At 44.1% G+C, this 14,473-nt stretch overlaps 1 protein-coding gene across 1 annotated transcript; it reads left to right on the top strand.

The window, feature by feature from the left end:
- Positions 1 to 346: 346 nt before the first annotated feature.
- LOC147427741 (uncharacterized) lies at positions 347 to 4,673 on the top strand. Its single transcript, XM_086496409.1, has 7 exons — positions 347 to 669; positions 760 to 1,158; positions 1,267 to 1,450; positions 3,278 to 3,460; positions 3,567 to 3,650; positions 3,794 to 3,875; positions 3,949 to 4,673. Exons 2-7 carry the CDS (start codon positions 812 to 814, stop codon positions 4,380 to 4,382), a joined length of 1,314 nt encoding a protein of 437 aa, XP_086352535.1. The 5' UTR covers positions 347 to 669; positions 760 to 811; the 3' UTR covers positions 4,383 to 4,673.
- The last annotated feature ends 9,800 nt before the right edge of the window (positions 4,674 to 14,473 follow it).

Genomic DNA, 14,473 nt, shown 5'->3' with positions numbered 1-14,473 from the left:
TTGTGATATTGTATTAAAGAAATAAAAAGCTTTGAAGCCGAGACGTCGTATAAATCCATCCAATAAGGATAAGTAGCCTAGGCAGGGATAGGGCTAGCAAATGCAAGGTGTCCAAAAGGAACGAAAGGGCTTATCCAGAGTCTTAACAGATGCTAGGAATTGACGCAGCATTTTACCATGGTCATCTAAGCTATTGGGCGGGTTAGAAGCTGCGAACGAGATTTTGGGTGACCGCCAAAGAGCCAACCAGCGTCCAGCAGTGGTGGGTCTGCTTTAGGTTTCCTGCGCGCGTGTGATTTTGTGTGTATGTAGACGATTTGTGGTGTATAGAGGGGGGTAGGGTCGCTACGCCTCCTCGCCAGGGCCTTCTCTTCGGATGCGGGCGCTCTGCCCTCCCCTCAAGAGTGTGACATCCGCATCTGATTCCCTCTTTCTTCTTGGCGCGACTGTACAGAGAAATTTGCTTGTATCTGCATTTCCTCTCCTCGTGGAAGGACCTCCCGATTGTTATCGCAGGTGATAGTTTGCGGGCCGCAGTTGAGTTTCGTGTATCAAGGGTAGTATGAATGCGAAATTCAACAATCGCTCGTCAATCGAACCTGTGGATGAAGAAACCTGCGTATCTCCACTCGAACCTAAACTGCATTGAAAATTTTGATTTGCCAGCAGGTTTGAATCTATACACGTTTTTAATGTACCCAAATCCATCCAGTCTGGCAATTTATGAAAGTTCTCTTTCCATTGGAATGCCCTCTGTAGGTCGTCTGCTGGTCCTTGTAAGCTTTTGAAGATTTCATGTTCACATTCAGCCATGGAGATGAAAGACAGACATTCTTCTTTTTTAGCAATGGAGAAGTCATCATCTTTGCTGGAGGCCATGGTGGATTTGTCTGCCAATATGGTGCCTTTGTGGGTAGCTGTACTGATCGGCCTTTTTGTAGGATGGATATGGAAGCCACGGTGGGTGAGCTTACTGTTTCTAGGGGTAAGAGGCAGGCACAGACTCGTCTGGACTAGTCCTCCAGGCCTAGGTGTGCGGCGCTTCTGGATTGCATTGACTGCTTCAGTGACCGCCTTTCAAATGCTGAAAGAATGCTGGTTGAAATTTAAAGCATGGAAATGGCCTCAGACTCAGTCTCCTGAAGGAATTGAAGAGAGGTGAATTGCTCAAGTAATGGTTGTCGTGTGATTCTGCTTTTCAAATAAAAGATGCTAGAGGGGGTGCTACAATTTTTGGTGGTAATACAGTTTTTCACTGATTTGCAGGGAAAGGCCACTTCAGGCTACTGACAGTGGTGCTGTCAATCTGGCTCGCTTGGCTGTGGGCAATGAAGATCTGCGGGATCTTCATCGGAGGTACTACTACAAAGATGGAGGGCTTCCCTGGGAGTTGATGATGGAGCGCTCGATTCCAGGCATGACCTACCAAGCCTGGCGAAGAGAACCTCAGGCATGTATCTTGTTATCCTTATGAGATCCATACAGAGAGCTTTGCTGCTAGCTACCATGTTACTGGTAGTTACTTTTGATGCAATCTCTAGCTGTTGTTTTCCTCCTAATGCTCCCTCCTGGTACATGGTTTTTTCTGCTTAGTGTTTGGTCGATGGTGTTGACAAATCATGGATGGAGGACTTTGGGCGTCATATGGATAGGTTATGGGACGCGTCCTGAGGAGTGGGGATGGGGGACGGGAAACCCAAAATGGGCGTCCCCCATGACACAAATAATAGCTACATGTTAGAAGAACTTGCTTTTGGAGTTACCCTAGGCATAGATGTCGTGAATGTTGAATTACTTTAACAAATTATGTGTAATGAGCCACGTCTACAGCAGTAGGAAATGTGTCATCAATTCAGGTTTGTATGCATGGGAACATTGGGAGATGTTCTGACCAAGAGTTTCCGAGGAGGGGGGAAGTCTCATTCCCTTACATTCGATGTTGCTATTAGGGGCAAATTTTGTAGAAGATGCCCAGAATGCTTTGTTTCAGAGTCTAGAAGACCTTGGTCCAGTCTTTTTAAGTTTCTGGTTGTCTTGGCTCATTTAGCCTTTGAACAATTGAAGATTTATAAACCACGCTGCATCAGTTTTCGAAAGCTTTTACATCAGTATCCATCATAGTTTTCATTGTGTGGTTGTATGTTATAATGCAACTAGTCGAAGCGAAGTTTCAAACGGCTACAAAAACAAAAATGCTTTATGGTTTCGTTTTGAAAAATACAGTGTATTACAATTGCTATTGTACAGTTTGGAATTTTACTGTGTGTTGTATTGAAAAACTCTTAGAGACCGCCAAAAACATCTCCTGACTCAGGACTGTACCAAGGGCTAAGGTCGAAGGGCCTACAAATACATGGCAAAGTGGTGGTAGTGGGCATGAAGAGCCAATACTTATGGCATAACCTGTAATTTTTATTTAAAAAATTGGCAAACGTATTTACGTCTGTACTGTACTGTACACTGCCCATGTGGTATGGGCTTTCGTACAGCATATGGAACCTTCCATGGTTACTGTGTGTTGTGTTTGTGTTGTCTAAGTTTGTGTCTTATCTGCATTTGCATTTGACTTTTTTGATGATTGTGCAATTATACATCCACTTGTAATACGGGGTCTTTGTGTTGCACCGTTGCTTCTGTTGCAGTATAGTTTAGACTTTTTTTGATTTGTAGATGCATTTGAGATCTTGTTCATAGAAATCCTCCATTTGTAGGAAAGGCTCAGGGCTCTTAGCGTATGGAGTTCAAGAATAAGGTGAGTTGGTTAAGGACAACCTGATGGGGTTTCAGAGCACGTTCGGATTGAATTTCTTCAGTTTGCCTGAAGCTCAGTTGTCAAAAGCTGTATGGCTGCCCTACAATCTGCTCTCCTAGAAAATTATTTTGGATAGGAGTGATGGTGCTATCATTAGATTGGCTGTTAAACATCTGCTCAATTTTGTATTATGTCTAATACATGATTTACCTAGTTTGTGGACATAGGATGACAGGGCATTGACGACGTTAGTGGGGATGTCATGGTATTAAGTCAATACTATGCATGATGGAGCTGATGGTTAGATTGTCTTATGGGTGACTACCATGGGTCTCTACCTTGCACTTCCTTTTGAGGGTGAATTTGGGCTTATCCTGGATTCATCTAGGTATATATGGTAACAGGGCATTGAGTATGTTTGTTTTGGCATAATTTACACAATTTGTAAACATAGTATGACATTATAACTACATGAATTTTGTATCAGTAATTTAGTAACGTTGGGCAAATGCTTTATTACTGTAGGAGTTAAAGGGGCCCACAGAGTACAGGAGTCTTACCATATTTGAGGATGCAGCTCCAGAAATGGTGAAAGATTTTTACTGGGATGACGAGTTTCGATCTAATTGGGATGATATGATCATTTACATGAAGTCCTTGGAAAGCTGTGCAGAAACTGGCGCTGAAATTGCTCACTGGGTGAGAAAGGTAAGTCCCATACTTCTTTCTCTGTTAGTAAGATTATAGTTGAGGTTGTAGCTTGATTGTGATTACTGCATCAGACTTATTAAATGTTGATTGGGTTCTGTCACAGTTCCCTTTTTTCTGTAGTGATCGAGAATATCTTATTGGCCGAAGAATTTTTGAGTCTGGAGGGATGTACTTCTGTATCACCAAGGTAGAAGGGGTTGAGGCTGTCCTTTTATTGTGTGGACCTGTTGATACTTATTTTTTACTTCAGCGGTTGAGCCTGCCCTTCAATTGTCTCTGGGCCTGTCGATACCTATTTTTAACTTCAATTTGTGTTCTCTATATGCTTAGGGTGTTCCCTACTCAAAAGTACCGCGCCAAAAGAGGCCTCGTAGAGTTGATGTTTACGCATCAAGTTGGATTGTTCGAGCAGGTAGAGTATGCGCATATTGACGATTCGCCGATAATTTTGCGTAGTTTTGTTTAATTGGGCCCTTTTGTTGCAGTTGAATCACCACAGACTGGGCAGTTGACAGCTTGTGAAGTGACCTTCTTCCATTCTGAGGATATGGGTATTCAGAGGGATATAGCGAAGCTTGGGGTCCGCCAAGGGATGTGGAACTGTGTGAGAAAAATGGAACCAGGCTTTCGGAAGTACATGGTACATCGCAAGGCCTCTGCCACTCTTTCTTTCAGTGCTTCTATGGCCCAGTTGGTCACAAGGGTTCCACCTAGCTGTTTTAACGAGTCAGATATGACTGCATGGAAGGATGAGGGCAATGAAGGCGCTCAAAGAAATAATCAGAATGGCAAGGGGTGGAAGTGGATTGTAGTGGGGGGAGCTGTTGTACTTGCTTGCGGCCTTGACAAGGGAATAGTGGGGAAGATATTAGTTTTTGGTCTGGCCAGGAGGCTGAGCAAGCTTGGGAGACGGTTGTGAGCGATGTTTCCTTGCTTGCATGCATATCACTGGCACAAGCTCAAATGCCCTGGGAGGTCATCTGTTTGTGGAGCTGGTTGGAGAGCCCCTTGAGGTTGGCGCCCACGCCCTTGGCTGATGGTGCTCTGTTTTTTATGCTAAAGAGCTATGTCCTAAGCTATGCCACTGGAAAATTGGTTGGAGCATTCTGAGAGGCAGGTGTCATGGCATACGTTGAAGCCAGGTTTCTGTATTCTGTTTGGGAACAGTAGCCCGAGGCTTTATCAAAAAGTTATCTAGCTCTATGGATCTCATATGTACCTTTGTACCCTATGTTTTTATTTGTTGGGAAAATTTTGACCCCTTTTTTGTGCCTGGCGTCTGACCAAAATTCAACTTGTTGATTTCTTGGATGAGCAGAGAGGGTGATTTGCATTGACAGTTATCGATTGTTTACTGTTTTTTGTTTTATTTGCTTATTGCATTATCAGTCTATGCATTTTTATTATCTGAGAACTAGGGATGAATGATCGACGTGTGAAACTAGAAACACGGGAGTATGCAAACCTTTAGCAGCAAATGAAGCTGTGCATGCAGGACCACTAGGGCATTGAGGTGGCAGTATGCGGCTGGAGGATGAATGAATCGCATGTCGAGTCTATGCATCTGTCATATTGAAGAGGGTGTGATAAATATTGACCAATTTTTTGTATGCCTGCATTGGAGTCTTGGACTTTGCCAATACTGCACTGCAACACGTGTTGTTATTTACCTCACTGCTCTTTATCTTCACACCATGGGGGTACATGTGGATGGCCCAAATAGAGTATGCCTAAGGGGTTTCCCCTTTAAAGCCTGGCTTTTTGTAGGTCAATATTAAAATTGCAAATGTGAACTGAAGGCACTCATCGACAGCTCAAATAGAAAACTGAATGGACCAACTAACAGAGCGAAAGCATTCTAAAGCAATGGAAGGACAAGAAAATCAAATGAGTCTATAAGTATAAAGACCCCATTTAAAATATAAAGGAAGATCTAATCTTTACGAACCATTCCTTCCAACCAAAAGAGGACATGTGGCAATTGTCGACAAGCTCTGTACCAATGGCTCACAAATTGCACCATCTCCCTCATGGCCTTATGCAAGCCAAAAAGTAAAATCTCATGATGTCCTGCATAACAAGATGAAAGCTCATGCTCGGGGGGTCCACCTTAAATCATATAATTATAGCTAGCGAGTTCATTAAGAGAAGTTAAAAATTTATATCAACAAAGAGGGCTTTGAATCTACATGTTTTAAAGGAAGAGGGATAGTTTAATTCTTGAAAATATGTATACAAGGAGGGGTTATAGAAAAACTTCTCGAACACACTTGACACACCATTTTCTAATGGTGGAGGCCTTGGGGGCTCATGTTTGTGTCAAAGTGGATGATGCGAAAGCGTATAGCAATGTGGAGAATACACGAGAAGAAGAAGAAGAAGAAGATTGTTTTAACGTCGTAGGAAACTATCCCAAGAGGCCGTAAAGATAAGAAGATTGTTTTAACGTCATAGGAAACTATCCCAAGAGACCTTAAAGATCTATCCGACGAGGAGAGTTAAACTCAAGACCTGTTATTCAAGAGGGAAAATGGCATAACCAATCTACCACACTTGGGTGATAGAAAGGTTATACCATTTTCCTCTTTTTATTAGCTCACGCGCACATACACACACACACCCGAAAAGAAGATTGTTTTAACGTCATAGGAAACTATCCCAAGAGACCTTGAAGATTTATCTAATGTGAGAGAGAGATCCTCTGAACCAACCAACCTTGGCAATGAATTGATACAATGTACAATGGGGGCAAGGAGTGTCACATAGTACCCACCTTAGTAAATTGCCCTACCGAGACTTTGACAAATAAGTAAAATAAATACCTAAAAGCCAAAATAAATAATGGGACCACATTAGCCAATTCACTTGAGATGCCAAAATTCTTAACACCCTCTCTGCACCTCATAGTGGATATAAATGTTAAGACTAAGTCGATGAAGAAGCTACCATGGACACCCCAGTAGTTGATAAGTCTACTGGATACACCTTGGTTATGCTACCCTCAACTTTGTACCTTTGAAGAATCTTGAGCATCGATTGCCTTGTAGAAAATTGAACTATACGTCCAAGAATCTCCATTCGCGATCTGTGAACACATTACGTCCAAAGATACTCCTAGATAATAAACTGTGGAACACATCCTGTCCATAATCCGACCAACAACACTGGATCGGTGCACTCATCCATAGTGTTTTATATACGTATGATTGGTTCCCTACCAGATGCATGTGCCTTGAACTTCGATCCACGGGTTCAAACACCGGTAACTTGAACACCAAAACAAGGGTCCAAATTAATTATAGGGAGCACTGCTTGCCCCTCTCTGCCACTCAGAAGCCTCTCTCTGGCTTAAGCTAGTGGCAGCAATTACATCATGACTAAAAATCTGGCGTCGTGGCCATTGTGGTCGCCACCACGTGTGCCATGCCGATCTCCTCTATCAAATCTTTATCACCGTTATCTCTGTCTAGCTTGCCTTTGCCTTTGTCTCTTTCTGAGTTTCTGCGTTTGTCTTTGGCTTCAAACTCTCGAGCTAAACAAAGCATCGTATCACATTTATAACATTGGTTTTCGGACCTCGTGGGTACCGAGGCAGCTAACTGAGTAATGGTATTGTCGACCTCATCAAGCGTGCCTTAGCCTGTCCTCTAGACAACTCGTGCATCTCCTTTTGGCTTCACAATCTCGAGCCAAACAAGATGATGGTTTCCTAAAGAGCTTCGATCGAGCATACGATGTTGACTGGATGGTGGTTGATGATCTTTTCATAGCCGATGATTGGCCTTGGTCATTCGGTTGTTGGTGGTCGAGCAAGGGTGGGCCATCCCGTAGGTACAAAATTTGGAAACTTTTGTCTTCCTTTCGTACTCCAAATGGCCTTTTCCCAATCCTTACCAATCCTTTCCTTTGCAAGCCCCTTTCACACCCTTGAGTAGAGCTCGTCCCCAAGCCGCACAAACTAAAACTTTTGATGCCTCTTCAATGTGCTTCAAGATCCCAAACGAAGGCCAACACAACATTTCAAAATGCTGGTAGCAAGCAAGTGATGAGAGGAGTCATGTAGATAAGGGCGTCTCAGCATGTAGTCGACCAAGAGAGAGGGGGGATGTAGCGTTTTAGAACGCGCAACAGAGGAGGGTTTCGGGGGGTGTGTTGCATAAGCCCTGGCGTTTCAAAACGCAGGGCAACAACGAGAACAAGTGCGATCGGTGAAGAGGAATAGGGTTGGGCGTTTCAAAACGCTTTGGCCATCTTCTCATTCAATGGAGCGTTGTCCCAAAAATGCCACCAAGGCACACAACTGCAAAATCCTCCTGCGTTTTAAAATGCTGCAATGGAGCAAGAGGAAACGCCAAGAGCAATGTGAAGCACCGTCTCTTCTAGGCTTCTCAACAGTGCTGGTTCTCTTCACGTTGCTTTGATTCCATGTCAAAGTCGACGATCTGAACGCGTAGAGCAATGGGGAGAATGTGTGTGAGAGAGAGAGAGAGAGAGAGAGAGAGAGAGAGACTCTAAACCGACGATACAATGTACAATGGGAGTAAAAGATCACATATAAACCCACTTTAGTAATTTGCCCTACCCAGACGTTGACAAATAATTAAAGTAAATATTTAAAAGCAAAAATAAATAATAGGATCACATTGAGCAGTTCACTTAACTTAAGATGCCAAAACTCAACAATTGACATATCAAAACAAGAATTTGAAAAAAAGTCATGAGGTCCTTAAATGAACGAACCCACTTATAAGATAAACAAAGGAAATAAAAAATTTGCATGCTTTTCTCCCTTCTCCTATGAAACATGTCAAAAATGACGCATGCGCGCACACATACATCAAGCTAGAATTGGATGTGAGGGCTCATAGGCAATCAAAATTATATATGCCTTTCTCCCCTCTCTTATCAAACTGTCAGAAAATGGCGCGCGCGCACACACACACACACATACATCAAGCTAGAATTGGATGTGAGGGCTCATAGGCAATCAAAATTATATATGCGTTTCTCCCCTCTCTTATGAAACTGTCAGAATGCACGTGCGCGCGCGCGCACACACACACACATCAAACAAGATGGATGTGAGGGTTGCTTCTGCAAAAGGCTTTTTGGCATGCTACAAGATAGAGAAACGTGTACAAATTTGTGCTTGCTTTATTTGAAGTGTGCCGAAAGATTAGAGCATATTAGTTTTCAGTAAACAAAAAGTCGCGCGCGCAAAGGTTCCCACGCTGTGTCGCGATGCTGTGGGTGGTGATTTTCAGCGCTGGAAAACTGCAGCAGGTTCGCGCATGGCTGCAGGGCACCTGACCGACGCACAGCGCATGCAGACATTCTGCCAAGGCTAAAGCGCTTGGGCGACTGACCTGCAGCCTGGCCTTGAGCTTGAAGACCACCGCGGACCAATGCCCCTCTTCATGCACTGGACTGCGACTCGTCGACCTCGCCTGCACGGCTCCTCGCCTTCAGTTTCCATGCATTTGCAATAATCCCTGGCTGAAGGCGACACCCATAACAAAATATATATATATCTCTCTCTCTCTCTCCTGCGCCTTGGCCGACACACAGATGGCACCGCTTTTTCTCTCTCCTCCGAGTGGCAAGCCCCAGCCTTTCCAGTTCGAAGAGATGGAAGGGATCTCTGAAGATCCCCGTTAATTCACCAGCTTTGGAAAATCGCCAGGCCAGTCCTACCCCTCTGCCATGCTCCGTCAGCAACGACCAAACTAGCTCCATCAACTCTTGTCCCCTCATCTCTCCATCAGCTCCATCACCCTTTGGTTTATGAGCTAGTAGAGAGTCGTTGGACTCACAGCCTGCCATGCACACTGATGTGTGTGTGCGTGAGAGAGAGAGAGAGAGAGAGAGAGAGAGATAGAGAGAGAGACCATGCGGCTGCCCGAGACAAACAAAGAAGCAACCATCTGCTCTGCGCATCACCATGAACCGAGTGCCATGCCTGTGTCTCTGCTCGCATCGCAGCACAACAAGACCATTGTGAATAGCCCGCGCGATTGTGCTCACTTACAATGAAAAAAATCTTTGCCCTGTCGCGTCGCGCTCTCTCTCTCTCTCTCTCTCTCTCTCTCTCTCTCTTCTGCGTCCGACAAATCCCTTTTGATGAGAGGCTTCCAAAAAAATTAAAAGCAGAAAATAAGTTCACCGACACCTCGTACGTGTGTAGGCTTCCCTCAGGACTAAATAACACATAGTATTAATGAGGGGGGGTAAGGGGATCGAGGGCAGAGAAGTGCGCGCACGAAAATCAGAGAGGTTGCAGCTGTAGATGGACACTTAAAGACTAAACCCGGTCACAGATTAAACCCGGGCAGCGTCTATATTTTAAATATAAAACTCTAAAATCCCGGGCCATGGGTACAACATGTGCGCGCGGGTGGGATGGTTACCCCATGCATCACAATCTGGGCGACGAGGCCCTGGGTTCAAATCGAGTCGTCGCTCGGGTTCTTTTTCGCGTTGACTTGCCGCGCGTCCGGGTTTAATCTGCCTCGGGCTCCCCGCATCCACTTCCGCGCCGTCGATCCCCTTACCCCCCCCTCTTTAATGTTATGTGTCACTTAGTGTTGTGGGTAGGCTTCGCTTTTCCTTCCTTCTTCCACTCACTCCAGTGCGAATCTGGGTTGATTCTCACTAAAAGAAATGAAAAAATGATTTGGGAGACATACTGGGTCCCTTCAATTGAGTCATTCCTTGTCCTTTCTATGTCGTACTAGTACAACGGCATCGTCTTCGACGACGGCACTGCCTATGGCGGGTCTCGCTCGCTCTTACCAATGGTACATCAATAACTTCCTCCACTGGTGCTTAAGCACGCCAACACTGTCTACATAAGTCCTACATTTAGGGAGAAAGAGAGATGTGCTTGATGACTTTCTCTCTTGCCCGTAGATGATGGCGTCCTTTCTCTCTATCTATTTGTTTAAGTTGTATCCCATTTCAATATACGAACTTCTATTCCACTCGAATTTTCTCTCTTCAAGGATAATAATTCTCTCTCTCTCTCTCTCTCTCTCTCTCTCTCTCTCTCTCTCTAATCCTCTCTCTCCCCTAATTAACAATATCATCGTGAATTGTTTTGCCGATATTAGCATGTTGTGTAATGCCACATGCCTTCAAGGTGGAAGTGTACATCATTACATTTGGAGAGATACCCTCTCTCTTCATCTCCTGAAAACACTCCAGAGCTTCCTGACCTTGACCTTGACCCTGTTGTGGACATATCGTGTAATCAATGCACTCCATGAGACAACATTGTGGATGGGAAGCTTTTCAAGGACATGTTGCACTCTTCCCCTCCATGTTTTCTTGTGTAGCAGATATTGTTGCTTTCTTGGTGCTACTATGCTGATTGCATCTAGAGAGACACCCTCGCTTGACATTCGCCAAAAACAGCTTGTTGGCCGAGTTGGGCATATCCCATAATCAGTACATTCCAAGAGACGACATCCTCAAAGGTCCTCAAGCACTTTTTGTGCTTTATGAAGTGCACCACATTTGGCATATATGTCGACCAAGCCAGCCGTGTAATGCCACATGCCTTCAAGGTGGAAGTGAACATGATTGTGATTAGAGAGATTTCCTCTCTCTGAATCTACTAAAACCAACCTAGATGCACTCCATAAGACAACGTTGGGGCAGGAAGCTTGTTGAGGGCCTGTTGCACTCTCCCCCTCCATGTTTTCTTTTATAGCGGGATATTGCTGCTTTCTTGGTGCTGCTCTATTGATTACATATGAAGAGACACCCTTGCTAGGCATCGACCAAAAACAACCCAGAGCTTCTTGGCAAAGTTGGGTATATCCCACAACCAATGCATTCCAAGAGACGACATCCCGAACAGGAAGCTCCTCAAGCACTTTTTGTGCTTTATGAAGTGCACCACATTCGGCATGCATGTCAACCAAGGTAGTGCACTCTTCCCCTCCATGTTTGCTTGTGTAGAAGATATGCTACTTTCTTGGTGCTACTTTGTTGATTGCATCTAGAGAGACACCCTCACTTGGCATCCGTCAAAAACAGCCTAGAACTTCTTGGCCAAGTTGGGCGTATTCCACAATCAATGCATTCCAAGAGACAACATCCCAGATAGGAAGCTCCTCAAGTACTTTTTGTGCATTATAAAGTGCCCACATTTGGCATACATGTTGACCAAGGTATTACACTCTTTCTCTCCATATTTTCTTGTGTAGTGAATATTGCTACTTTCTTGGTGCTGCTCTGCTAATTGCACTGCTCTACAATGACGCTACCTTTGGCAGTGGCACCACTTTTGATGGTGCTATGCAGATTATCTTAGCTCAGACATGCCAATGCAATCTACATGGAGTGCCTTTGGGCAGGTTGGAGTAGCAACTGTGAAAGACTGGTTATCATAGAGAGAGAGAGAGAGAGAGAGAGAGAGAGAGAGAGAGAGAGATCCACTCATTTTGAAAAATCCTTTCATGAGCTTATAGTTCAATAACTACTACATATGGAAAAAATGAGAAACTTGTAATTTTTCTCATCCCTTGGTCACTATAAGCCTCCAAAGTTGACGGACCAGTGCATTTTTCCCAAAACAGCAATTTCTTACGGTTGATTGCATATAAATAAGATTGGGGATTTTTGTAGGACATGAGATAAAATGCCCCGTTAACTTCAATGGGTTGGTGACCAAAACATATGGTTGCTTTTACCTCACTAATTTGTTTTTAGTAAAAAAAAATAGGTACAAAAAAGTTGCATTTTTGCCATTCTGCGGACCTATTATCAAAGTTTCTATAGTCACGCTCAATACAGATACTATATACGTGTTTTCTTAGTTTCCTTTGGGCCTTTAGATTCAAAAGGAGCCATGGAGCATGTCAAAAGGATAATGGATCTCTTACAATTGGAACCTTGGGGGCAATGATAAAGTGCTAAATACATCAAACATGAAAAAATTGGGTTTAGCATTATGACCTCTAGAAACCCATAAAAACTACCTAATATCTAGCCAAGTTTGTAGTCTATGATTAGATATGGTTACTACCTACAAAATATACACAATTGGCCTAAGAAACTAGCAATATTAAGAAAGATATACTTGCTACTCTAAAATGTATCATATTCTTCAGCAATCAAAAAACTCAACCATCATCATATACTATGCTATATAGCATATTAGGTCCCCCAAAACTCAAGGAAGATTAGCTTTATGTTATACATTACACTTACACAATCAAAATTGAATTTGGATATCAAGAAAGCCACCAAAAAAATAATAAAAGTGCTAATTTTGGCCAAAAAAATAGGATTATGCAATTCTTATAAATCGGTCATAACTTTCAATTTGAACACTTAGCTCTCCTTACAAGCATCAAAACATGTTGAGAACTATGAAGGCCTAACCTCTAGCCATCTAAACCTCACAAACATGAAGTTTAGAGTAGTATAGTTGCCAAAAAATGAAAAAAGGCCAAAAATAGGACCCGTTTTTTCACACAGTTTAGGTTCAAAAATGTTGTGCAAGAGTAAGGTTAATGGTGAGATCGATACTAAAAAAAAATGCTAAGTTTTTTTCAGCTCATAAGGCAACTTTGTGGATATATAGCACTTAGAAATTCATTTTCATACTCTTCAAATAATTCAAGCAAAATGGTCACTTAACAGGACACAAAAGTGTCCAAGGACATAAAAGTGTCCTGTTACCATTCTAGTGTTAAGGTATTGGTCGTCCAAACACCATCGAGTAGGTCATGGCAAAGAGGTTGATGGCCCTCTAGCTGCTTGAGCTACTGCTCCCACACTGTACACGTGCTGCAGGGGTTGGCAAAGTCGTTGGTGAAGGGGGATCAAGTGGGAGGCAGTGACCCAACCTCTCTGTTGGAAACCCCAACATCCACTTTAACCTCCACCTCAATATCCCTTCTGACAACGTGGCCAGCTTGTTGAGTGCTCGCGACCCCAGCTTCATCACTGGCCCCAACTTCTTCAATTTCGTGTGTAACTTGCAAAAGTATTCTTAGCCTCGGACCCCACTCACGATTAAGCCTCTCTGACCTGGCAGCCAACGGGCAAGCAAAACCTTATGGCAAGCCATTAACAACAAAGAGCGATCAACCTCTGACCCTCTGCAACCTGGGATTTCAACACGGATAAAAGGTCTTTGCAGCTCCAACCCAGCCGCCTCTTGTTTCTACAATAGCTATAGTTGTCATAGTTGGCGAGCTAAGGGAGGTTGGCTAGAGAGAGAGAGAGAGAGAGAGAGAGGAAACTCTCAGACGCATGTAAATGGGCTCAACATGAAGCTCAGCCCAGTCGCCTCTTGTTTCCACAATAGCTACAGGACGTCAGAGTTGGCGCTCTAAGGGAGGTTGGCTAGAGAGAGAGAGAGAGAGAGAGAGAGAGAGAGAGAGAGAGAGAGAGAGAGAGAGAGACGCATGTACATGGGCTTAACATGAAGCTCTGCAACATCCTTGCTTCTCCTCATCATCCACTTGTGATCGATTTACACCAGCTGCAATGCAAAGCCCATTAGCTTCATGGAGCGTCGAGGAACAGCCACCCCTCGCTTGCAGATTTTTGCATTCCATATCGGGAGGCGCAACAACTCCCCCCCTTCCTCTCGCTCTGTGTCGCGTCCTCTTGCCCCCGGCCGGCCACTTCCTATGATGTTCTGGAGGTCTTGCCCACTGCCTGCCGCCGCAGTGCAGCCGCACCCGATTAGCCGTCTAGTATCACCCACACAGAGGGCGCCTCTCACCGAAAAGAGAGAGAGATAGCGACTTTTACGTGTGCAGAACCCAAGACGCAGGTGTGGAAATATAGAGTTAATAGACACAGAGTTTACTCTCTCTCTCTTTCTCTCTCACACACACCACACAGAACAATGGCTTCGTTTTCACCTCGGCGCAGTCCATGCGGCTCTTGAGACCCAAATTAAGGTTGCACGTTTTCTTTCGGTTTGATAATAAAGGTGCGTGAGTGTGATAATGAAGCACCCTCCCAGTCAAAAAACCGGCGCGCTAT

Source organism: Adiantum capillus-veneris, chromosome 23 (genome assembly GCF_014529385.1).
Source record: "Adiantum capillus-veneris isolate H3 chromosome 23, ASM1452938v2, whole genome shotgun sequence".
NCBI lineage: Eukaryota > Viridiplantae > Streptophyta > Polypodiopsida > Polypodiales > Pteridaceae > Adiantum > Adiantum capillus-veneris.
The sequence above is the reverse complement of the archived record's forward strand: the minus strand, read 5'-3'. Positions and strand labels throughout refer to the sequence as shown.